The following is a 25081-nucleotide window of genomic DNA, read 5'->3' on the forward strand; positions in this document are numbered from 1 at the left end:
AACTCAGGCTGTATTACAGAAAAAGATTAGCCTTTTCCTTTATAGGGTTTTGGAGTCAAACTTTTCCCAGTTCTTGAGAATGCATCTGAGGGTTGTGTCCTGTGGTATGAAGATGGAATTACCCATCTGTGAAGAGAGAATACGAGAAAAAAAGTAAAAAAGTGTCTTCTCTTCCTATTATCCTGAATAGGACGCCCCCCATTTGTCCTTAGGGTTCTGGAATGAGTTGATCTTACCATGTACCCTTAACTTCGGTACCCTCTTTTCACAGAAGAGATACCAGAGTGAACAGAGAGCCCTCTCCTGTTCATCCGTGGGGTTCCGGAATGAACTGGTCTTACTATTTACCCCTAACCTTGCCTTCATCTCTGTTCTAATGATAATCTGTTAACTTGGGACCAGCCTCCGTCTCTGTCCTATGGGTCTCTTGTGCCGGCGGCCTTGCGCCATCCTATATTCTTGCCTCCATGACCTTACAGTGACTCTCACTTGGAGCATTCTAGCAACAAAATGATTATCCCTTTTCTCAGATTCCCATTTCCCTTGTTCTCTAACTAGACAAGAAACCTGTTTTTCAGCTAACTGCTGCAAGGGGGCTGAACTTCCCTCCCTTCAAATATGACCTTGAAGATCTTGATGAATATTGAGAAAGGCATGGAAGTGATTAGAGAAATGGAAGCTCCAGGAGGAAGTAGGAAGAAGCCAGAGGAATAATCATGGAAACCTTTCTTAGGCTTCCAAAAACAACATCCCTTGGATTTGAGAGGGCAACATTTATTTGTCTTCTTAAAATAAAGTAGTAACCTCTGGAGGACTTACGGCTTGATGTAAGAATTCACAAATGGCAAAGGAAGAATTTCCCCTCCTCCCGAAGGGGTGCTAACTCAAAAAAAGCAGGTAGATGGGGTCCTTAAAGGGCTAGAATGAGGCCCTATGCGGGCAGCAAACTACTTCAGAAGCCACCGGAAAACTCAGCCCTGGACCGTAACAGGAACGAAAAGCATATGGTAAGTCATAAGGAGCTGACTGGGGATCCAATTAGTGTCTGTCCTAGCAGTGTGCCAACAGACAGAGGAAGGATTAGAGGTCATCTGAGCTGGTAGGGTAAAAACTAGTATAAGTCTCGAGATATCCACAAGGGAGCCCATGTTTTTGCTGCTGCGCAAATTCCGCAAGAGCTGAGGGTGTACCAATAACAGTTACATGGCATGCAAAGTGAAAGCAAAAGAGGCTAACTTGCCTCGAGGTGGACAGTCTGAAGGGTGTACAAGGCCATTTCAGAATACACACAGAAAACGGGAGAATAGGTGGTGTGGGTTTTTGGGAAAGAGCCAATTTTAGTTGAAAAAGCAGAGGAAACCCCAGACATTGCACAGTTTTAGGCTTTAGCCTTACCACTCTCATGAGCCTCTTGTCTAGGAGAACCTTTGTGTCTCAGGTCAAGGATCTTACCTGTGAAGGACTCCAAGGTCCTTCCTACCCCTGTGAGCTACCCATCAGCAGGAGCTGAGAGATGAGCTTGGGGAACAGAGCCACTGTGGCAGAGAATTGTTCTGGGGGATGGTTAGTAAGCCGGAGAATGAAAAGAGCAAACAAAACTGTGTACAAGGGTTAAGCACCTCCAGCCAAAGAAGGTGAGGCATAGAGATGTCTTACCACTGTGGAAGCATATTCGAATCACGTGGCACCAAAGTATGTTAATATTAGGGAATGTATCCAAGCCACAGCACCAAAGTATGTTACCAGCAGCAAATCCATACAGGTCTGCAGCAACCTCAATTCTTGCTTCCTCAGAAGAAAGAATTCAACCAAGGAGCATAAGGCAGAGTGAGAGACCAAGGCAAGTTTTAGAGCAGGAGTGAAAGTTTATTTAAAAGCATTAGAGCAGGAATGAAGGGAAGTAAAGTACACTTGGAAGAGGGCCAAGCAGACAACTTGAGAGATTAAGTGCACTGTAAGAGCTTTGACTCGGGATTTTATATGTTGTCATGTGTTCAGGGTCTTGCATCTCTCCTCCTTGGATTCTTCCCTTGGGGTGGGCACTCCACATGCACAAAGACCTGTCAGCATTTGGTAGGGGTCACATGTGCCATGTGTTTACTGGAGTTGTACGCATGCTCACTGGAGGCATTCTTCCTTTACCAGTCCAAATGTTCCTAGAGGGTCATATACCAGTTAAACTCTGCCATTTTGCCTCTTAGTGCACAGGCATGAGCCCACTCTCCAACTCCTGAGATTTTATCAGGAAGCTGCTGATCACCAGTTTCAGATGTTTCTGTCTATTGGAAGATTGCCTTTCCCTGGCATCAGCTATGACCAATTATTATTTTAGAGAGACAGTTTAATAATCACCTGACCATCACCTGATGGTTGCCTGACATTCTTGGTGGTGGCGTGGGAGTGAGGGGGTCCTCTCCTTCCCTGCTCATGTCTGGCTAGCCACCTGCTGAAAAATGAGACATCAATGTGCATAAAATGTACATTGGTTCGGTCTGGAAAGGCGGGACAACTCAAAGCAGGGGAGGGGGCTTCCAGGTCATAGGTATATAAGAGACAAAAGGTTGCATTCTTTTGAGTCTCTGATTAGCCTTTTACTGAATACACAATTTACATGTGAGTGGCAGATAGAGGAATAGTCACTTAAGTCTTAGTCTGGCTTAGTGAAATAATAGGGCAGAGGAAGTAATCAGATACACATTTGTCTCATAGGAGTACAGGGATGACTTTGATGACTTTGAGTTTTGTCTGTCCTTTGTCCACAAGGAATTTCTTTGTGGGCAAATTGTGAGGGAGGTATGGGACGTATGTAGCTTTTTTTTTTTTTGAGACGGAGTCTTGCTCTGTTGCCCAGGCTGGAGTGCAATGGTGCAACCTCGGCTCACTGCAACCTCCGCCTCCCGGGTTCAAGCGATTCTCCTGCCCCCGCCTCCCGAGTAGCTGAGGTTACAGGCGTCTGCTACCACATTGATTTTTATATATTTAGTAGAGACAAGGTTTCACCATGTTGGCCAGGCAGGTCTTAAACTCCTTACCTCAAGTGATCCACCTGCCTCAGCCTCCCAAAGTGCTGGGATTACAGGTGTGAGCCACCACATCCAGCCTTTTTTTTTTTTTTTTTTTTTTTTTTTAATCTTTGTAGCTATCTTATTTAGGAATAAAATAGGAGGTAGATTTTCCTGGTGCAGTTTCTAGCTTGACTTCCCTTTGGCTTGGTGGTTTGGGGATCCTGAGATTTATTTTGTTTTCACAACTATATCATCATTGTACGCCTTACTACCCTCACTCAGTATTATACTTGGGAGAGTTAGTCATGATGATACATATAATGCTAGCTCATTCATTTCCACTGTTGTTCAAGTGTACCAAAACCTTAGTGGGTTTTTAAAATTCATGTGAAATCCACAAGAATGTATTTTGTAAAATTTGTAGCATTTATTCTTGTGGATTTAATATGAATTTTTTAAACCACTTGAAAATATATTTAGATTTCTTTAGTCATTGTATCATTTTTTTTCTTTATTCTAGAAACTATCTGGAGGGTAGATTTGAAGGGAATAAGGACTGGATTAGGAAAATCACTTATGAAACTATTACATTAATCAAAATGAGCGAAGATTAAAATCTGAACTAAAGATTCTGATGTATCACATGGGATAAGTTGGAAATGATAAGAGGGAATAGCAATTAATAATAGACTAAGGAAATTTGCATGTCACATGAAGAAATAAGCTATGATAAAGGGACAATATAGTATTTTACCTTGAGAAAACAAATGGGGACTCTTGCTTTACTGGATCTGTATGATTAAAGTTGAAGTGATATAAAGAAAGATAATTTGGTTCAGTAATAAACAGGAGAAAATAAGAAATTATGTATTTATTTAACTTCAATGTCATAAGTATGTATGTTGTATTTTCTGGAGTTGCCACTAAAAAAATAGAAAAAGAGTTTATAAATACCATACTAACAGAGGGGATGAAAGAAGAGACAGGAGAAATCTAAAAGAAAGAAAAAAGAGAAGATAGAATAAAAAGCATAAAATAAGATTCCACATATATCTCTATATATTAGTGTATATCTCAATAATTACAATAAGTATAGATGGATTAAGTGAACTAGTTAAAAGACAAAGGTTGTCAGACTAAAATATTTCAGTTACAGACAGTCTCTGATTTATGTTCAATTTAAGATTTTTCAACTTTACAATGGGTTTATTAGGACGTAACCCCATCATTAAATTGCAGAGCATTTGTGCATGCTGTTTACAAGAAGTAGAGAAAGGTTGAAATTAAAAGATGGGAAAAGATATAGTAGGCAAATTTCAACAACAACAAAGCTGGTGTGGTATTAGTAACATCAGACAAATAGATTCTGCAAGGGTTAGTTTTTAGAACAATGCTAGCATTCTAAAACAGGAACCTCAATACAGGCCTTAGAGATGAAATTGAAAAGAAGGTAATAGTGTATTTCCAAACAACTAATATGTTCAATGAGTATTACCTGATTTGAAGAATAAAGGCAAAACTGAAAGTTTGGGAAAACAAATACTCATAGATTACATGGAATTTACAGTTTAACCAAGTATTTTCCTTCAGAGTCCAAAATTACTGGCTTTTTCTTTCCGTGTATACTGTCTATGATTGTTGACAACACATATAAAATTAAATGCATTTGGTAAGTCCTTGCTCTTATGTTTTCAGGAATTCAGAATGTCCTCAGCCTCTTTTGTGCAGTCCTCACAGAAAATAAGGTTCTCTTCCATTCTGCAAGTTTCCAGAGACTTAGCGATGCTTGTCGAGCCCTAGAATCTTTAATGTTTCCTCTTAAATATAGGTGAGGTTTTCATTTGTTAATTTTATTTATTCCTAAACTACATATCACTTATTGTCGATAAGTCATAATGTTATGGCACAATGGTTTTGAACCACATAGAGGTATTTCACAAAGTTATGCTGTTACATGAGTCATAGTTTTGATAAAATCTAGTCTAGAATTTGAGACTTTCCAAGTTGTCCATTACTGAATGTTGATTAGTGTAAAAATATTTAATTTGAATAGTATTGTCAGCAACTTTTAATTGTCTTTTAACACATTCGGCATAAATGTCTAGTCAGTGCTATTTGATATTAAAGATTTATTAATTTTTAGAAGTTATAATGGTAGAGATTCTATTAATAAAAAGCTCTTATCTTTCTTAGATACCCACTGAAGTATTTATGGGTAAACAATGTGACATCTGGGATTTGCTCGAAAATAATACAGTAGAGAAGAGAAAAAAAGTGGGTAGAGATATATACGTAGCCGTGCATTGGTAATTCTCAAAGTTGACAATTACTGCAGGGCTTCATTATAATTTTTTCCTCTGTTTTTTTATGGGATATGTTAAAAAAATTTTCCTAATAAAAACTTAAAAAACAAAACAGTGATGCCTAATAGTGCTATAGCTAGAATAGCATACCTCTAATATACTGTTTAATCAACTGATAATCTAACATCTAGGAAATTAGTTCATATAAACTAGATAAAATTTTAGATTCCAGAATTTCTTTAAAAATTTTTTTTTAATTTAGGTACTTTTCTTAACTTTTTAGATAAGATAGAGAATTATTGGTCCTGGTTTTTTGTTTTTGTTTTTGTTTTTGCCATTCTTATTGAATGCAAAAATCAAGTATAGACAGTGGAATTTGAGTCCTTATTTTATATAGACAAATCATTGCCTCATATTGAGAGGGGAGGCCCTATCAGAGAGTCAGTGTTACTGTCTAATGTCGGGTTTCTATGTAAGGAAAAATGCTTTCAAACAATATTAGAAGACCTAAAGAGACTGCTTGCCTAGAAGAAACAAAGGTTAAGGAAGCAGGCTTGGATTCCATTCACTTTATGTCTTATATCTTATTGTGTTTTTCACATGAAGATTTTTAAATCATTTTTTCCAAAATTTTAGTATTAAAAAGCATGAAAACATTATTGATAATTTCTAAACCTAAGTAATATGCAACTTATACAGCATAAAGATGAAAGAAAATATGTTTATGTTAAAGAAAAATATATGTGACACGTATTTTTATTCTTTCCAGTTATCCTTATATCCCTATTCTCCCGGCTCAGCTACTGGAAGTTCTGAGTTCCCCAACACCTTTCATTATTGGAGTACATTCTATCTTTAAAACTGATATCCACGAACTTGTAAGTATTCATCTTTAAAGTTTCCAGTTATTGAGTCCAGAAGTTTATCATATTACTTTGGGTCCTATAACATTTCAACTAATCACTATTTTCAGATCTGTAGCATTTCCAGTAGAAAAGATTGGATAGAAGAAAAATATCATTGAAAAGTCTGTATATTAATTTTGCCATATACAAGTATAGGAGGTTTTCTAAAGGAATTTATTAATATTTTTAAATATCCCTCTTTTGGTGCATTGTTTATCTTTATTATTCCTCTTACATATGACAAAAGATAAATTAATCTACTAATATTCTATTTATACTTTTGATATTAGTGCATAATTGATTTATATTTTGAAGTGAGACCTGTCTTGATACCAAATTGCTGATAACTAACAAAGCAGAAAGCATATTCAAAAGAGTGAAGAGTTTTAGTAGAACACAAGTTTGATACGAGCTTCCACCAAATTTTTGTATTCTTAATGCCATATGAATAGGAATACCGAAGAAGGAAAAGTATACTCTACATTCAAGCCAGTTCTGGAATAATTCATTTAGTTCTGTGTATCACTCTTCATGAGGGACTGTGACAAAATAAAGCTTATCAGAAAAGGACATCCAGGATTATCAAGTATTTAGAAACTATATTCTGTAAGGGCCTAAGGAAATTTTCTCAGGTAATAAGCTGATACTATTTCACAGGTAAAGATAAGTATTTAAGTTACTGTCATAGAAGAAGGGTTGAGATTCATTTTTTGTAACTCTAAAAGGCTGAAATAGAATTGGTGGATAAAGTGGCTATAGAAACGGATTTCTGCCCATTAAAAGTATTTCCAACAATTAGAACTGCCCGGTTATAGAATGGATTTCCTTATGTGAGATGAGGAGTGTACTCTCAAGCACTGTAAGTAGAGTGTAAGGAAAAGATTATGTGACACTTTACAGGGAGTCTGAGAGAAATTCTTTTTTTTTTTTTTTTTTTTATTTTTTTTTTGAGACGGAGTCTCGCTCTGTCGCCCAGGCTGGAGTGCAGTGGCCAGATCTCAGCTCACTGCAAGCTCCGCCTCCCGGGTTCATGCCATTCTCCTGCCTCAGCCTCCCAAGTAGCTGGGACTACAGGCGCCCACCACCTCGCCCAGCTAGCTTTTTGTATTTTTTAGTAGAGACGGGGTTTCACCCTGTTAGCCAGGATGGTCTCGATCTCCTGACCTCGTGATCCGCCCGTCTCGGCCTCCCAAAGTGCTGGGATTACAGGCTTGAGCCACCACGCCCGGCCGAGAAATTCTTTACTGTAAAATTAGGCTGTATAACATCTGTGTTCCACAGATCCCTAAGATTTTGTAATTCTGCTTCTGTTTTAGTTTTAAATGCCAGCAACTAAGTAATTACAGTTGTAACCAAATCAGAGGTATCATTTAAAGTAACAAAATATTATTCAACATTATAAATAGGACTTTCATTCGTATAGTCATCATTCTTTCTAACTTTAGGTGTTGATACTTAGTTCCTATTTAATTTTGGTATCACCATATAAAAATATGTATAAATCAATAAACATTCAATAAAACCTAATTAATACTAATTAGAAGCATACCCACCTGGTTTGTAGGTAATTTTATTTCTTCTAAATGGAAACTGGAGGCCGGGCACGGTGGCCCACACCTGAAATCCCAACACTTTGGGAGGCCAAGGCAGGCAGATCACCTGAGGTCAGGAGTTTGAGACCACCCTGGCCAACATAGAGAAACCCCGCCTCTACTAAAACTACAAAAAATTAGCTGGTCTTGGTGACGCATGCCTCTAATCCCAGCTACTCAGGAGGCTAAGGCAGGAGAATCGCTTGAACCTGAGAGGTGGAGGTTGCAATGAGTCAAGATTGCACCACTACACTCCAGCCTGGGTGAGAGTAAGACTCCGTCTCAAAAATACATACATACAAACATACATACATACACATATACATACGTACATACATACAGTTACTGGAGATAGGACAAACCAAGTGTTGCCAAATAAATAAATAAAAACAGTCGCTGGAGGTAGGACAAACCAAGTGTTGCCAAATGCAAATTTCTTAAAATCGTAATGAATAAATTAGAATGAATTATAATATTGTCAATATAACAGCTTCACTCATCTTGGCTGTTTTCTCTTACATTTTTATGTAAGTTATTTTTAAATAGACTTTTGTAAAATGCTAAAAATCAGATTTTTCTAAGTGGCTAAACAGTACCCTTTTGATGTATACTAACTGCTTTGTTAATTCTTGTAATAAATACTAATTTGTTTAGAATATTACTAAACTACTTGAATAAAGTGTCTGAAATGCAATCCTCTGTGCTTGCTGCAGCCGCATATACAGTAAAATCAGAACAAAAGGCAATGACTGAAACAAAATAGTGTCATTGAACACTCATGCAGCAGTCCATAGACATGTTCCATTATGCCAGACCAATCTGCTCTATGAAGTCATTTAAGATCCAAGCTTCCATCCTTCTTGTTTCTCCAACAGAATCCTCCCAGGCATTGTCATCATGTGTATGCTTGAAGGCTGGTTTGCTGTCGGTTTATAATTTTAGTCTAAGGGAAAAGGAAAGACAGCATAGGAGAGCTTTACATATCCCCTCTCTTGAAGGACAGGAATATGTCACTTCTCATGTTTTATTGGCAGAATCTTAGCCACATGCCACATCTAATTTCAAAGGAAGCTGGGAAACACAGTGTTGCTGGGAACTTGTTAGCCCAGAATTGTACTACTATGGACAAACAAGTGTCTCTTCCACACGTGATTCTTCTCATTTTGAATTAGTCAAGGGAAAAATAATTTGCTTAACAACAAATGTATTTCCGTAATTATAGGTTAATTTTTTTTTATCTCTTTCAGTTAGATGTAATCATAGCAGATTTGGATGGAGGCACTATTAAAATTCCTGAATGTATTCACCTCTCTTCTCTCCCAGAACCACTTCTACATCAGACGCAATCAGCTCTTTCTTTGGTATGACATGTTTTTGTAATAGTAACTTTCTCTTTATTTAAATCTGAAGCTAAGATAACTGAAATTGAAAATGTTTGTCAATACAGTTTGTTACTTTAAAGAGAGCTATATGTTGGAAACATGAACATATTCTTCTATAGTATTTAGAATTATTCGTTTACTAGGTAGTTATCTAAAACATATATTTTGGATCCTAACTGAATATTTGTTCTACATTGCTTCCTTCATTCAGCGTACAGGACCTAGTACTGTCCTAGGTATTGGAAATTCACCTGTGAAAACAAGGCTCTGCCTTGAAATCCCTGATTCCCCTAAGATCCCCCATTAGGTGTTGGCTTCTCTTCTCTAGCCTCCCTATTGGCATCTCATTCCTCTTTGGTACCTACAAAACACTGTAATATTGTCTTGCCAATACTTTCAGGTTATTACAGAAAGATGTGTCTTACTGATACATAAAATGTCCAACATTCCACTCTAAATGCCATATGAATAGAAATACCAAAGAAGGAGAAGTATACACTACATTCAAGCCAAGTAAAGCTTTAAAACATCTTGTGGCTTCAGTTTTTCTCATTGAAACAGATTGAATTTTTTTTGCAGTTATTTTATCTTAGCAGAATTTTGAAAACATGGTATTTTGTTTTACTGATAGCATTTTAGGTGCTTATCATCAGAAAATTGAAGTGTAGAAATTCTGCATTCCTTTTCAACACATTACTAGAACTAAGGCCTTCATAGTCTACTTTAAGAATATTTTGGGGGCCGGGCGCGGTGGCTCAAGCCTGTAATCCCAGCACTTTGGGAGGCCGAGGCGGGCGGATCACGAGGTCAGGAGATCGAGACCATCCTGGCTAACACGGTGAAACCCCGTCTCTACTAAAAATACAAAAAACTAGCCGGGCGAGGTGGCGGGCGCCTGTAGTCCCAGCTACTCGGGAGGCTGAGGCGGGAGAATGGCGGGAACCCGGGAGGCGGAGCTTGCAGTGAGCTGAGATCCGGCCACTGCACTCCAGCCTGGGAGACACAGCGAGACTCCGTCTCAAAAAAAAAAAAAAAAAAAAAAGAATATTTTATTCTGGGCTATTTAAAACATTTTTTCCCTCTTAAATAGAAACTTAGAAGCCTAGGATAACCAGGAGGGATTTTATTCTCAGAAAACTTTCAAATTTGTGTTAGTCTTTTTTGTTGTCATAGTGGTATCTGTGAAATGGGAACAGTTAGAGAATCTACTAAAAATACAAAAATTAGCTGGGCATGATGGCACATGCCTGTAATCCCAGCTACTCAGGAGGCTGACGCAGGAGAATAGCGTGAACCTGGGAAGCAGAGGTTGCAGTGAGCCGAGATTGCGCCACTGCACTCCAGCCTGGGTAACAGAGCTAGACTCCATCTCAAAAACCAAAACAAGGCCGGGCACAGTGGCTCATACCTGTAATGCCAGCACTTTGGGAGGCTGAGGCGGGCAGATTACCTGAGGTCAGGAGTTCAGGATCAGCCTGGGCAACACTGTGAAACCCCGTCTCCACTAAAAATACAAAATTAGCCAGGCGTGGTGACACATGCCTGTAATCCCAGCTACTCAGGAGGCTGAGGCAGGAGAACCGCTTGAACCTGGGAGGTGGAGGATGCGGTGAGCCGAGATCGCGCCATTGCTCTCCAGCCTGGGCAACAAGAGTAAATCTCCATCTCACCAAAAAAAGAAAAAAGAAAAAAAAGGAGTTGATTTAAAGACAATTTAAAGAAAAATCTTGACTATATAATTGCATAGATGGTATATGTATATATAGCAAAAGCTGAGAAGGTAGTATTTGAATGACTGAAGAAAGTTTAATGTTTCTAGAATTCCTATAGGGATTAAATCTTATGTGTGGTTACTTACTAGTGATATGAATAGTTATTTAGGGGTTAAGTACCAAAATTAACAAAGAGTAAGATTGTACTTCTTAAGCCAATGGCTCCTGGTAAGGGTTCTGCTGCATACTCGTATACCTAAACCTGCAACACCTGTGCCACCAAATTTGATCAATGTGTAAAATTCCTTTTTGGTAAAACTGAGTATACATATTGTTATAGTTACTAAGCACAATGGTGGATTAGGTACTACTTACTGTTCCGTGAATAAGAAATAGGAGCATAGGGCCGGGTGTGGTGGCTCACACCTGTAATCCCAACACTTTGGAAGGCTGAGGTGGGCGGATCATCTGAGGTCAGGAGTTCGAGACCAACCTGACCAACATGGCAAAATCCCATCGCTACAAAAAAAAAAAAAAAAAAAGACAAAAAATTAGCCAGCTGTGGTGGTGCACACCTGTAATCCTAGCTGCTCAGGAGGCTGAGACAGGAGGCTCACTTGAACCCAGGAGGCGGAGGTTGCCGTGAGCCGAGATCATGCCATTGCACTCCAGCCTAGGCAACAAGAGCGAAACTCCGTCTCAAAAAAAAAAAAAAAAGAAAAAAAAGAAAAAAAGAAATAGGAGCATAATGTATCGTCAAACTAGGACCAAAAAGAAACTACATTTCATGGATGATTGGGAACATCAACACACAAGCATATAAGCTTTGTTTCATTAGTAAATAATTATAATCAAATGGCAACACTATACTTAAACTGTGTAATAACAATGGATTATTTTATAGACACCAAAATATTTTGTGCTGTGCTTGTGATTCAATGACTTGAACTGCCAATATTTTATTGTTGTCTTTAAGTGTTGTTTTGAGTCTTTTGGTCTGTTCTCAGCATACCATCAAAAACCTTAGTATTTGAAAATGATTCTGCAAGGAGAAAATTTGCTACATACTGATACAATTTCATCTTCTCTGTGTAAGTCCTACACAGGCCTTTCTTTCCCAGCTGCTCCCCAACCTGCTTTCCTTCAAAGCTTAACTCAAATGTTACTTTATTTTTTGTTTAGTTTTCCCTAAGTTGAATTAATTATGCTTTACATTTCACATATTGCACTTTATATATTTTAGCACTTTTGTGACATGGTTTTATACTTTTACCTGTTTAGACTGCAAAGTTCAAAATCTTATTTTCTTTCTCCTCAGTAATTTTTTTTTTTTTTTTTTTTTTGAGACAGAGTCTTGTTCTGTCGCCCAGGCTGGAGTGCAGTGGTGCGATCTCAGCTCACTGCAACCTCCGTCTCCCAGGTTCAAGCTATTCTGCTTCAGCCTCCCAAGTAGCTGGGACTACAGGCATGTGCCACCATGCTGAGCTAATTTTTGTATTTTCACTAGAGACAGGGTTTCACCATGTTGGCCCGGCTGGTCTCGAATTCCTAACCTCAAGTGATCCACCCACCTTGCCCTCCCAAAGTGCTGGGATTACAGGCATGAGCCACTGCACCTGGCCTCTCCTCAGTAATTTTTCATTACACTTAGAACATAAAAACAAGCAGCTGTTTTTAAAAATTCAGCTATATAGATTATTCCCTTACCAGACATGACTACTATTTTATAGTTTAGTGTATTTTTTTTTCAGAACTTTTCATTCTCATTTCTCTCTCTCTCTCTCTCTCTCTCTATATATATATATATATATATATACCTATGTAGATTTAGGGTTTATTTTGTTTTATTTTCAAATAAATTAGACCATACTATGTGTATTTTTCTAGAACATGTTTCAACTGAATATTTTGTCTTGGAGATCTTTCTACAGTGGTACATATAGAACTACCCCAGCTAATTGAATTGTATTAATGGAGGGAATATATTATAATTCATATGCTGACATTTTCATCTTAATGTCCCAATAATAGATTTCATTGATATTAAGATATTTTACATAACAAAACTTTTTTGCTTTAGATTTTACACCCAGATTTGGAAGTAGCAGATCATGCTTTTCCTCCTCCACGAACAGCTTTATCCCACTCAAAAATGCTGGTAAGAAGTTTAATATTTACATTTAATGCTGTTGAAGAGAGCTGTTCTTTTATTTGTAGGATTTTTAAAGAAGCTAAGTGAAGTTAGAGTTAGATGGACAGCAGAGTAAAAAGTGCCCAAAACTAGAAATTAAGAGACTTGCCACTGACTGTCCTTATGTCCTTCTCAAGAAGGAGGCACAGGGAAGCACACTGGGCAACAGGCCACTAGGGCTAAGACTGTTGCCCTGAGGAGGCATGAGTTAAGTGTAGGACAGAAAATCAGAGCCTAGATTATAGCCTGGAAAACTGTGCCAAGCATCAAATTGAAACAGCCAGGCAAGGATTAAAAACAGAAGAGATGCTTACAAAAATGGATATAAAGAATGTTGGTTATAGGAGAGAATCAAGTTTGAAGAGTGTGTGGATGGAAATAGTTCCAATTAGAAGCCATAGAAGGTTATATATATAACAGAGGCCCCTTTTTTATTTTGCTCAGTGCATTTCTTAGCAGTGGGTTTTGTAACCAATAAGGAACCTCAGGGAGCTGAACACATATACTTAAGCATTCTTGACCTTCATTTCCTGATCAATTAAGTAAGGCATTGACTAACAGAATCTGTCAGTTTTCTTACAGTTCTAAACTGTGATTCCAGTAAAAGCTGGATTAAATACAGTCTTAAGAGTTTTTTCTTCTTATATTTGTCTTATATTTGGTTGTGACTGTAATTGTTTTGGTGCATATAAAAATCAAAGGACTTGGGATATATGCCAAAGGTCCTTGGGATATATGAAAAGGTCACCTTTTTGACTCGATATTTCATTTGTTTTTAAAAAGTTAAATTACCTAACCTTTCTTCTTATATTTTTAGGATAAAGAGGTGCGAGCAGTTTTCCTTAGATTATTTGCACAACTCTTCCAAGGATATAGATCCTGCCTGCAACTTATAAGAATTCATGCAGAGCCAGTAATACATTTCCACAAAGTAAGATATAGAGTACTGTATTGTGTCTGTCCAAGAAATATATTCTAATTTAATAAAACTACTTGATTTTTTTTTCCTAGCCATTTATTTTGACCTTGATTTATCAAATGTGATTATTTAAAATCTCTATGTGGTTAGATATTGGTTCTTAATAATAATATGGAACTCACATACTGTCTTAGAATATGTTAACTTTAAATCAATTTTTCTTTTAAAATTGAATGTTAATTTCTGATTTCTTCTCCTAACATGGAGACAGATTCATTTTTATTCTTTTCAATATATGTAGTATTTCAGAATAACTCTCTTTGAGAGAAATGTATTTTATGACAACACATATTTATACATGAAGGGATTTATATAGGCCTTGCTCTTTTTATTGTATTTTTGTTTTGACCATTTGTCCATTACCAAGTGATAAATTATTATTTCACGTTTTCTTTTTTCACAGACAGCATTCTTGGGGCAGCGTGGTTTGGTCGAGAATGATTTCCTCACTAAAGTACTCAATGGAATGGCATTTGCAGGTTTTGTTTCAGAAAGAGGTCCTCCTTATAGATCTTGTGATCTCTTTGATGAGGTATAGTTCTTATTAAATGAAGGCATTATTTATAGACATAATTAGACTAGTAGTTAAAAGCAAAAAGTAACATTTTTCATATTTATATAGTCATATATAAATTAGGTATTAATCCCAATGTTATTTATTATGCTTATCAAATCTCGATATTTTAATGTGGATTATAAAAATTACCAAAAAAATTATAAGATGCCTTGAAAGTACATATAATTTTTGAACAACTGAATTTTAATTAATTGAACAATGTACACTACTCAGGTGATGGGTGCACCAAAATCTCAGAATTCACCACTATATAATTCATCCATGTAACTGAAAACCACTCATACTCCAAAAACTATTCATATTTTAAACTATTATATTTTAAAAAATAGTTGATTAAAATCTTTTTGAAAAGGTAACAGTGATTGTATAAATAGAACTCTTATTTTTAAAGGCCCTAATACAGTAATTCTTTTGTCAGTGTTATAGGGAGAAAGCTCTAATTTGAAGCTAAGATAGCTGAAATTACTTCAAACTGGAGTTACATTTGGTCTATCAGAATCATAGAGCCATAGTTTAAGTTTGTGGCATTCTCACTAATCAATTTTCAACTCTTCTCTACCTGTCTTAGGAGACATTAAATATATGGAAAACAGATTTCTGTCTCTGTCTTCAAGGAATTAGCCATATAAAGGGAGAAATAGGGCAGATGTGACTCAAAATAAGAATGCTATTTGCATTTATTGTGCTCTTTTTTAAAAGCACCTTTCCATTTATCATTTAACTCTATATTCACAGCAGCCCACTCTGGTGGGTAGAACAAGAATATTATTCTCATTTCAGTTTTTGAAAGAGTACTATATTAGAACCAAAAATCTAAAAAGTTTCTTGATATCTATAAAAAAACCACATTCCTAGATCCCAAGATATTGGAGAATCGTGATAGTGGTCATGTTTTGCCTCTGGTGATTTTCTTTTATATAGGGAAGGTAGGAATGAAGGTCTTAAATATCTTTGGTTCAGAGGAGAAGGATCTTTTTTTTTTTTTAAAGATAGTGAAGTATTCACAGGTAAGAATTTTTAAAGAAGAGGCACATGTTTTAGTTCTGTGTAGAATATGTTTACTGCATCAGATGCTTTAATTAATAACACAAAGCATATGAAGATTTAGGAAACATCCTGAGGTGGACAATTTTTTGTAATCAATTATTGGTCATTGATTCTCTAATACTACATATAACATGATTGGTTATTGATTCTACTAACATATCAGCCTTTAGATTCTGTACTAAGTTCATAACATAATATTTTATGGGTTTAAAATAGATGGTCTCCAAGGTCTTTTCTAGCACCTACATTTTGTTAGTCTTTGAAGCTTTATGAATAGTAACATTGGTTTATATATTCTCTCTTTTCTATTCAAATTTATCTTCCTCTGACAGCTTCATCACAGCTAAAAAGCAAGATTAGTTACTTACAGAAAACTTACTTGCCACAGCCTCTATTTTGTAGGTCTTTCCCGTGCTTGGAGTGCCCTGCTCTGTTCTTCATGCTCTGCTCTTATCTCACCACCTCTTCCAAACTCTCCCAAAGTCATTGACTCTGAGAGCCACTTGACTGCGTTAGGCTTCATTTTATGTCTCTAACTTTATGTGCTAACTTATTTTTTATTTATTTATTGTTTATACAAATATACTCTAGATTGGAAACAATGATAAACCAAGGTTCCTATTGGGTCACCCATTAGTGTTCATCCAGTTCTCTGTTTGGCCTACAGTGGTGACTTTGGGTGTCTTACTTTTGTTACTTGACTGCCAGTGAATCATATGTATATATCAGTCAAGAGCCTAAGAAAAATGAACCATCAGAACTAACTAATTTCTCATTCTACCCTCTTTGGCCATTTGCATGGGAATGCTTTGGTAGAAAAATAGCATTTGCTCCTGGGAAAGTGATCCTTGTTTTCACTTAGCCTAGGGCAGTCTACCACAATGGGGTATTACGGCGGCTTTGAGAGGCAGCTTGCATTGTGCATGGCCTTGTCCTCACACTCCCATCAGCTAGATGTCTTAGAATGAAAAGAATGTTTGCCCTTGATCATCTTTCTGAATCCTAGCCTAGAATAGGTAAGCCATAGTTTTATATGCCTATGCAGCGAATCTGTTAGTTCCTAGAAGAATCCTGTATTGTACCTTTTTATTTTTATTGTCCATCTATTTACCCTCCACAATTTTTTTTCCTGTCAGCCTTCTTTTCTTTACCCTAAGTATACAGACTCACACAGTTCTCCCAGTAAATTAGTTAATAAAGAGATAGTTTGAGACTAGAAGGAATCTAAAGGCCATTTTGTTCTTCCATCTTATTTTAGAGATGAGAAAACTGAAGCTCAGGAGTTTAAGTGCCTTGTCCCAGATCACACACTATCAGCAGAGCTAGGACTAAAGTCTGAGCATCCTGACTTGGACATTTGGTTCATGTTTTGTGAGTTAAGGAAGTGTTTGGACACTTTCTAACTGTCTGAATTTCTCTGACTGAGGCCTGTGGAATGACAGGGTCTCTCTGAGTTCCAGAAATGACTTTTCCCTAGAAGAAATAGGGCCCTAAATCCTCAGGGAGGGACCACTATACAATTCAAGGGTTTGATTGACCCTATAACCCCAGAATGGAGGTGAAACCCCAAAACCTAAAATATTTTGTTTTAAAAATAATGTATATGTTGGATTTTTTTGGCTTGCAAATTGTATGAAATTATCACAGTTTTTGAATTTGGCATATTTTGGAATTGATGTTTTGCCTTTTGATTCTTTTTCCTAGTTGGTAGCCTTTGAAGTAGAGAGAATTAAAGTTGAAGAAAATAGCCCAGTGAAGATGATAAAGCATGTCAGAGAACTTGCTGAGCAACTATTCAAAAATGTAAGTAAGTATATTTATTTAGACAGTCATTAATTTTATTTATTTATTTATTTTATTTTATTTTTCCATAAGTTATTGGGGTACAGGTGGTATGTGGTTACATGAGTGAGTTCTTTAGTGGTGATCTGTGAGATTTTGGTGCACTCATCACCCAAGCAGTATACACTGCACCATATTTGTAGTCTTTTATCCCTCGCCTCCCTCCCACTCTTCCCCCCAAGTCCCCAAAGTTTATTGTATCATTCTTATGCCTTTGTGTCCTCATAGCTTAGCTCCCATGTATCAGTGAGAACATATAATGTTTGGTTTTCCATCCCTGAGTTACATCACTTAGAATAATAGTCTCCTATCTCATCCAGGTTACTGTAAATGCTATTAATTCATTCCTTTTCATGGCTGCGCAATGTATGTATGCATATATATATATATATATATATATATATATGGCACAGTTTCTTTATCCACTTATCGATGGGCATTTGGGTTGTTTCCATGGTTTTGCAATTGTGAATTGTGCTGCTATAAACATGCATGTGCAAGTATCTTTTTCGAATAATGACTTCCTTTCCTCTGAGTAAAACCCCCTAGTGCGATTGCTCGATCAGATGGTAGTTCTACTGTTAGTTCTTTAAGGAATCTCCACACTGTTTTCCATAGTAGCTGTACTAGTTTATGTTGACACCAGCAGTGTAGAAGTGTTCCTCGTTCACCACATCCACTCCAACATCAACTGTTTTTTGATCTTTTGATTATGGCCATTCTTGCAGGAGTAAGATGGTATCGCATTATGGCTTTGATTTGCATTTCCCTGATCATTAGTGATGTTGAGCATTTTTTCATATGTTTGTTGGCCATTTGTATATCTTCTTTTGAGAACTGTCTGTTCATGTCCTTAGTCCACTTTTGGATGGGATTGTTTTTTTCTTACTGATTTGTTTGAGTTTATTATAGATTCTGCATAGTAGTCTTTTGTCAGATGTATAGATTGTGAAGATTTTCTCCCACACTGTGGGTTGTCTGTTTACTCTGCTGACTGTTCCTTTTGCTGTGCAAAAGCTGATTAATTAGGCCCCAGTTATTTATCTTTGTTTTTATTGCGTTTGCTTTTGGGTTCTTGGTCATGAAATCCTTGCCTAAGCCAATGTCTAGAAGGGTTTTTCCAGTGTTCTAGAATTTTTATAGTTTCAGGTCTTAGGTTTTAAGTCCTTAATCCATATTGAGTTGATTTTTGTATAAGGTGAGAGATGAGGATCCAGTTTCATTCTCCTACATGTGGCTAACCAATTATCCCAGCACCATTTGTTGAAAAAGATGTCCTTTCCCCACTTTATGTTTTTGTTTTCTTTATTGAAGATCAGTTGGCTGTAAGTGTTTGGGTTTATTTCTGGGTTCTCTATTCTGTTCCATTGGTCTATGTGCCTGTTTTCATACCAGTACCATGCTGTTTTGGTGACTATGGCCTTATAGTATAGTTTGAAATCAGGTAGTGTGATGCCTCCAAAGTTGTACGTTTTGCTTAGTCTTGCTTTGGCTATGTGGGCTCTTTTTTGGTTCCATATGAATTTTAGAATTGTTTTTTCTAATTCTGTGAAGAATGATGATGGTATTCCGATGGGGATTGCATTGAATTTGTAGATTGCTTTTGGTGGTATGGTCATTTTCACAATATTGGTTCTACCCATCCACAAGCATGGGATGTGTTTCCATTTGTTTGCATCGTTTATTATTTTTTTCAGCCGTGTTTTGTAGTTTTCCATGTAGAGGTCTTTCGACTCCTTTGTTAGGTATTTTACTAAGTATTTTAACTTTTTTGCAGCTATTGTAAAGGGGTTGAGTTCTTGATTTGGTTCTCTGCTTGGTCACTGTTGGTTTATAGAAGAGCTTCTGATTTGTGTACATTAATCTCATATCCGGAAACTTTGCTGAATTCTTTTATCAGTTCTAGGAGCTTTCTAGAGGAGTCCTTAGGGTTTTCAAGGTAAATGATTATACCATCAGCAAGCAGTGACAGTTTTAGTTCCTCTTTACCGATTTAGATGCCCTTTATTTCTTTCTCTTGTCTGATTGTTCTGGCTAGGACTTCCAGTACTGTGTTGAAAAGGAGTGGTGAGCCGGGCGCGGTGGCTCAAGCCTGTAATCCCAGCACTTTGGGAGGCCGAGGCGGGCGGATCACGAGGTCAGGAGATCGAGACCATCCTGGCTAACATGGTGAAACCCCGTCTCTACTAAAAATACAAAAAAACTAGCCGGGCGTGGTGGCGGGCGCCTGTAGTCCCAGCTACTCGGAGGCTGAGGCAGGAGAATGGCCTGAACCTGGGAGGCGGAGCTTGCAGTGAGCCGAGATCGCGCCACTGCACTCCAGCCTGGGTGACACAGCGCGAGACTCCGTCTCAAAAAAAAAAAAAAAAAAAAAAGAAAAGGAGTGGTGAGAGTGGTTATCCTTGTCTTGTTCCAGTTCTCAGAGGGAATGCTTTCAACTTTTCCCCATTCAGTATTATATTGACTGTGGGTTTGTTATGGATGGCTTTTATGACATTAAGGTATGTCCCTCATATGCCAGTTTTGCTGAGAGTTTTAATCATAAAGGGATGCTAAATTTTGTCCAGTGCTTTGTATCTATTGAGATGATCATGTGATTTTTGTTTTTAATTCTGTTTATATGGTGTATCACATTTACTGACATGTACGTTAACCTATCCCTGCATCCCTGGTATGAAACCCACTTGATCATGGTGGATTATCTTTTTGATATGTTGTTGGATTTGGTTAGCTAGTATTTTGTTACGGATTTTAGCATCTGTGTTCATCAAGGATATCAGTCTGCAGTTTTCTTTTTTTGGTTATGTCCTTTCCTGGTTTGGGTATTAGGGTGATGCTGGCTTCATACAATAAATTAGGGAGAGTTCCTTCTTTCTGTGTCTTGTGGAATAGTGTCAAAAGGATTGGTACCAATTTTTCATTGAATGTCTGATAGAATTCTGCTGTGAATCCATCTGGTCCTTGACTTTTTTTTGTTGGTAATTTTTAAATTACCATTTCAGTCTTGCTGCTTTGTTATTGGTTTGTCCAGGGTATCTAATTCTTTCTGATTTAAGCTAGGAGGGTTGTATTTTTCCAGGAATTTATTAGTCTCTTCTAGGTTTTCTAATTTATGTGTGTAAAGGTGTTGCCTTGAATGATCCTTTGTATTTCAGTGGTGTCAGGTGTAATATCTCCAGTTTCATTTCTTAGTGAGATTATTTGAATTTTCTGTCTTCTTTTCTTGGTTAATCTTGCTAATGGTCTATCAATTTTATTTATCTTTTCAAAGAACTAGCTTTTTGTTTTATTTATCTTTTGTAAATTTTTTGTTTCAATTTCATTTAGTTCTGCTCTGATCTTGGTTATTTCCTTTCTTCCGCTGGGTTTAAATTTGGTTTGTTCTTGTTTCTCTGGTTCCTTGTGGTGTGACCTTAGATTGTCTGTTTGTGCTTTTTCAGCCTTTTTGATGTAGGCATTTAGGGCTATGAACTTTCCTCTTAGCACCACCTTTGCTGTATCCCAGAGGTTTTGATAGGTTGTGTCATTATTATCATTCAGCTCAAAGAATTTTCTAATCTCCATCTTGATTTCGTTTTTGACTGAATGCTCATTCAGGAGCAGGTTATTTAAATTCCATGTATTTGCATGGTTTTGAAGGTTCCTTTTGGAGTTGATTTCCAGTTTTATTCCACTGTGGTTTGAAAGAGTGCTGGATAAAATTTCAGTTTTCTTAAGTTTATTGAGGCTTGTTTTATGGCCTATGATATGGTCTATCTTGGAGAAAGTTCCATGCACTGTTGAATAGAATGTGTATTCTGCGGTGGTTGGATGAAATGTTCTGTATATATCCGTTAACTCTGTTTGTTCCAAGATATAGTTTAAATGCATTGTTTCTTTGTTGACTTTCTGTCTTGAGGACCTGTCTAATGCTGTCAGTGGAGTATTGAAGTCCCCCACTATTATTGTGTTGCTGTTTATCTCATTTCTTAAGTCTATTAGTAATTGTTTTATAAATTTGGGAGCTCCAGTGTTAGGTGCATATATGTTTAGGATTGTGATATTTTCCTGCTGGAGAAGGCCTTTTACCATTATATACTGTGCCTCTTTGTCTTTTTTAACCACTGTTGCTTTACAGTTTGTTTTGTCTCATATAAGAATAGCTTACCCAGCCAGGCATGGTGGCTCACGCTTGTAATCCCAGCACTTTGGGAAGCGGAGGCAAGAGGATCTCCTGAGGTCAGGAAATTGAGACCAGCCTTGCCAACATGGTGAAACCCCATCTCTACTAAAAATACAAAAATTAGCCAGGCATGGTGGCAGGCACCTATAATCCCAGCTATTTGGGAGGCTGAGGCAGGAAAATCACTTGAACCTGAGAGGCAGAGGTTGCAGTGAGCCAAGATTGCACCACTGTACTCCAGCCTGAGTGTCAGACCAGATTCTATCTCAAACAAAACAAAACAAAACAAAAACAACTAAAAAGAATAGCTACCCCTGCTTGCTTTTGGTGTCCATTTGCATGACATGCCTTTTTCTACTCCTTTACCTTAAGTTTATGTGAGTCCTTATGTGTTAGGTGAGTCTCCTGAAGGCAGCAGATGGTTGGTTGGTGAGTTCTTATCCATTCTTCAGTTCTGTATCTTTTAAATGGAGCATTCAGGTCGTTTACATTCAGTGTTAGTACTGAAATGTGAGGTACCATTGCTTTCATCATGCTCTTTGTTGCCTGTGTGCTTTGGTTTTTTGTTTTTGCTTTTTAACTTGTGTTTTTGTTTTATAGGTCCTGTGTGATTTATGCTTTAAAGAGGTTCTGTTTTGATGTGTTTCCTGGATTTGTTTCAAGATTTAGAGCTCCTTTTAGCATCTCTTGTAGTGGTGGTTTGGTAATGGTGAATTCTTTCAGCATTTGTTTGTCTGAAAAATGACTTTCTTTTGTATATGATGTTTAGTTTTGCTGGATACAAAATTCTTGGCTGATAATTGGTTTGAGGAGGCTGAAGATAGGGCCCCAATCTCTTCTAGTTTGTAGGGTTTCTGCTGAGAAATCCACTGTTAATCTGATAGGTTTTCCTTTATAGGTTACCTGTTGCTTCTGTCTCACAGCTCTTAAGATTCTTTCCTTCATCTTAACTTTGAATAACCGGATGACAATGTGCCTAGGTGAAGATCTTTTTGTGATGAATTTCCAGGTGTTCTTTGTGCTGCTTGTATTTGGATGTCTGGGTCTCTTGCAAGGCCGGGGAAGTTTTCCTCGATTATTCCCCCAAATATGTTTTCCAGGCTTTTAGAATTCTCTTCTTCCTCAGATACAGCGATTATTCTTAGGTTTGGTCGTTTAACATAATCCCAGACTTCTTGGAGGCTTTGTACATATTTTCTTACTCTTTTTTCTTTGTCTTTGTTGGATTAGGTTAATTCAAAGACCTTGTCTTCCAACTCTGAATTTCTTTCTTCTACTTGTTCAATTCTATTGCTGAGACTTTCCAGAGCATTTCCCATTTCTAAAAGTGGGTCCAAAGTTTCCTGAATTTTTTATTGTTTTCTCTTTAAGCTATCTATTTCCATGAATATTTCTTCCTTCACTACTTGTATCATTTTTTGGATTTCCTTGCATTGGGCTTTGCCTTTCTCTGCTTCCTCCCTGATTAGCTTAATAACTAACCTGCTGAGTTATTTTTCAGGTAATCGGGGATTTCTTCTTGGTTTGGGTCCATTACTAGTGAACTAGTGTGATTTTTGGGGGGATGTTGAAGAGCCTTGTTTTATCATATTACCAGGGTTGGTTTTCTGATTCCTTCTCATTGGGGTAGACACTGTCAGAGGGAAGGAAGGTCTAGGGCTGAAGGCTGTTGTTCAGATTATTTTGTCCCACAGGGTGTTCCCTTGATGTAGTACTCTCCCTCTTTTCCTATGGATGTGACTCCCTGTGAGCCGAACTGCAGTGATTGTTGTCTCTCTTCTGGGTCTAGCCACCCAGCGAGTCTACCCGGCTCCAGGCTGGTACTGGGGATTGTCTGCACAGAGTCCTGTGATGTGAACCGTCTATGGGTCTCTCAGCTGTGGATACCAATGCCTGTTCTGGTGGAGGTGGCAGAGGGTGCAGTGAACTCCCTGAGGGCCCTTAGCTTTGGTGGTTTAATGCTCTATTTTTGTTCTGATTGCCCTCCTGTCAGGAGTGGTGCCTTCCAGAAAGCATCAGCTGTACTAATGTGGAGAGGGACCAGCGGTGGGCGGGGCCCTTGAACTCCCAAGATTATATGCCCTTTGTCTTCTGCTATGAGGATGGATAGGGAAGGACCATCAGGTTGGGACGGAGCTAGACCTGTCTGAGCTCAGGTTCTCTTTGGGCAGGTCTTGCTGTGGCTGCTGTGGGGAATGGGGGTGAGATTCCCAGGTCACTGGAGTTGCCTACCTAGGGAGATTATGGCTGCCTCTGTTGAGTCATACAGGTTGTCAGGAAAGTGGGGGGAAACCAGCAGGCACAAGCCTCACCCAGCTCCCACGCAAACGGAAGGGCCAGTTTCTCTCCCACTGTGCCCCCCAGTAGCCCTGAGTATGTTTCCAGGTGGAGGGCAAGATGGGCTTGAAAACTTACCTGAGGCTATCTGCCTCCCAGCTGTGAAAGAAAAGTGCTTAAGTTCTTCCCCTGCCTGTGAAGTCTGTAACCCGGATTTTCATCCCCCACAACCCCCGGGGCTTCTCACCCCATTTAAATAGTTACAAAGTTCAACCAAAGAATTCCTTCTCAGCCGGGCGCGGTGGCTCACGCCTGTAATCCCAGCAGTTTGGGAGGCTGAGGCGGGCGGATCACAAGGTCAGGAGATCGAGACCACGGTGAAACCCCGTCTCTACTAAAAATACAAAAAATTAGCTGGGCGCGGTGGCGGGCGCCTGTAGTCCCAGCTACTCAGGAGCCTGAGGCAGGAGAATGGCGTGAACCTGGGAGGCGGAGCTTGCAGTGAGCCGAGATCGCGGCACTGCACTCCAGCCTGGGCGACAGAGCGAGACTCCCTCTCAAAAAAAAAAAAAAAAAGAAAAAGAATTCCTTCTCCCTGTGGAGTTTTACCCTCCACTCCTCTGGCCACCCTCCCGAGGGATCCCTGTGGTGCCAGGCAGGAATGGGCTGCTTTGGGACCCAGCGAGCTTCCAGGGCCTTTCTGCTGCTTTCTCTACCCCTGTATTTCGCTTGGCTCTCTAACTTGACTCAGCTTTAGGTAAACCGAAACTTCTCTCACAAACAGACCTTCAGCTTCTCCACCGTGTGTTCAGGAGAGGAGGGTCTCCCTTTCCCACTTACGCATTTGGGGCACTCACAGTATTTGGGGTGTGTCTCGAATCCCGCAGGAGCAGTCCACTTCCTTCCCAGGGTCTCTGGGTCCTCTCCGGATTGCTGGTTTGTTCTTGCAGTTGATCTGGAGCTAAAACTCACAATGCAAGCCTCCACATGCTGCTCTATCTGGAGCTGCAATCTAGTCCTACCTCTCATCTGCCATGATCCCCTCTCTTTAGACAGTCATTAATTTTTAAAATATACTATTAAAGTATTTTGTTGACAGAACTAGAA

General features: G+C 38.3%; 1 protein-coding gene across 1 annotated transcript in view; it reads left to right on the forward strand.

Moving 5' to 3' along the window:
• The window catches only part of SBF2 (SET binding factor 2), a 523750-nt gene that overhangs the window by 282279 nt on the left and 216390 nt on the right, over positions 1-25081 (forward strand). The window contains exons 7-13 of the mRNA XM_025356625.1: positions 4701-4833; positions 6078-6186; positions 9053-9166; positions 12980-13057; positions 13908-14021; positions 14473-14601; positions 17398-17496. Coding sequence (XP_025212410.1) covers positions 4701-4833; positions 6078-6186; positions 9053-9166; positions 12980-13057; positions 13908-14021; positions 14473-14601; positions 17398-17496 — 776 coding nt within the window. The remainder of the gene's footprint in view (positions 1-4700; positions 4834-6077; positions 6187-9052; positions 9167-12979; positions 13058-13907; positions 14022-14472; positions 14602-17397; positions 17497-25081) is intronic.

The sequence above is a fragment of the Theropithecus gelada genome, chromosome 14 (genome assembly GCF_003255815.1).
Source record: "Theropithecus gelada isolate Dixy chromosome 14, Tgel_1.0, whole genome shotgun sequence".
In the NCBI taxonomy this organism is placed as follows: Eukaryota; Metazoa; Chordata; class Mammalia; order Primates; family Cercopithecidae; genus Theropithecus; species Theropithecus gelada.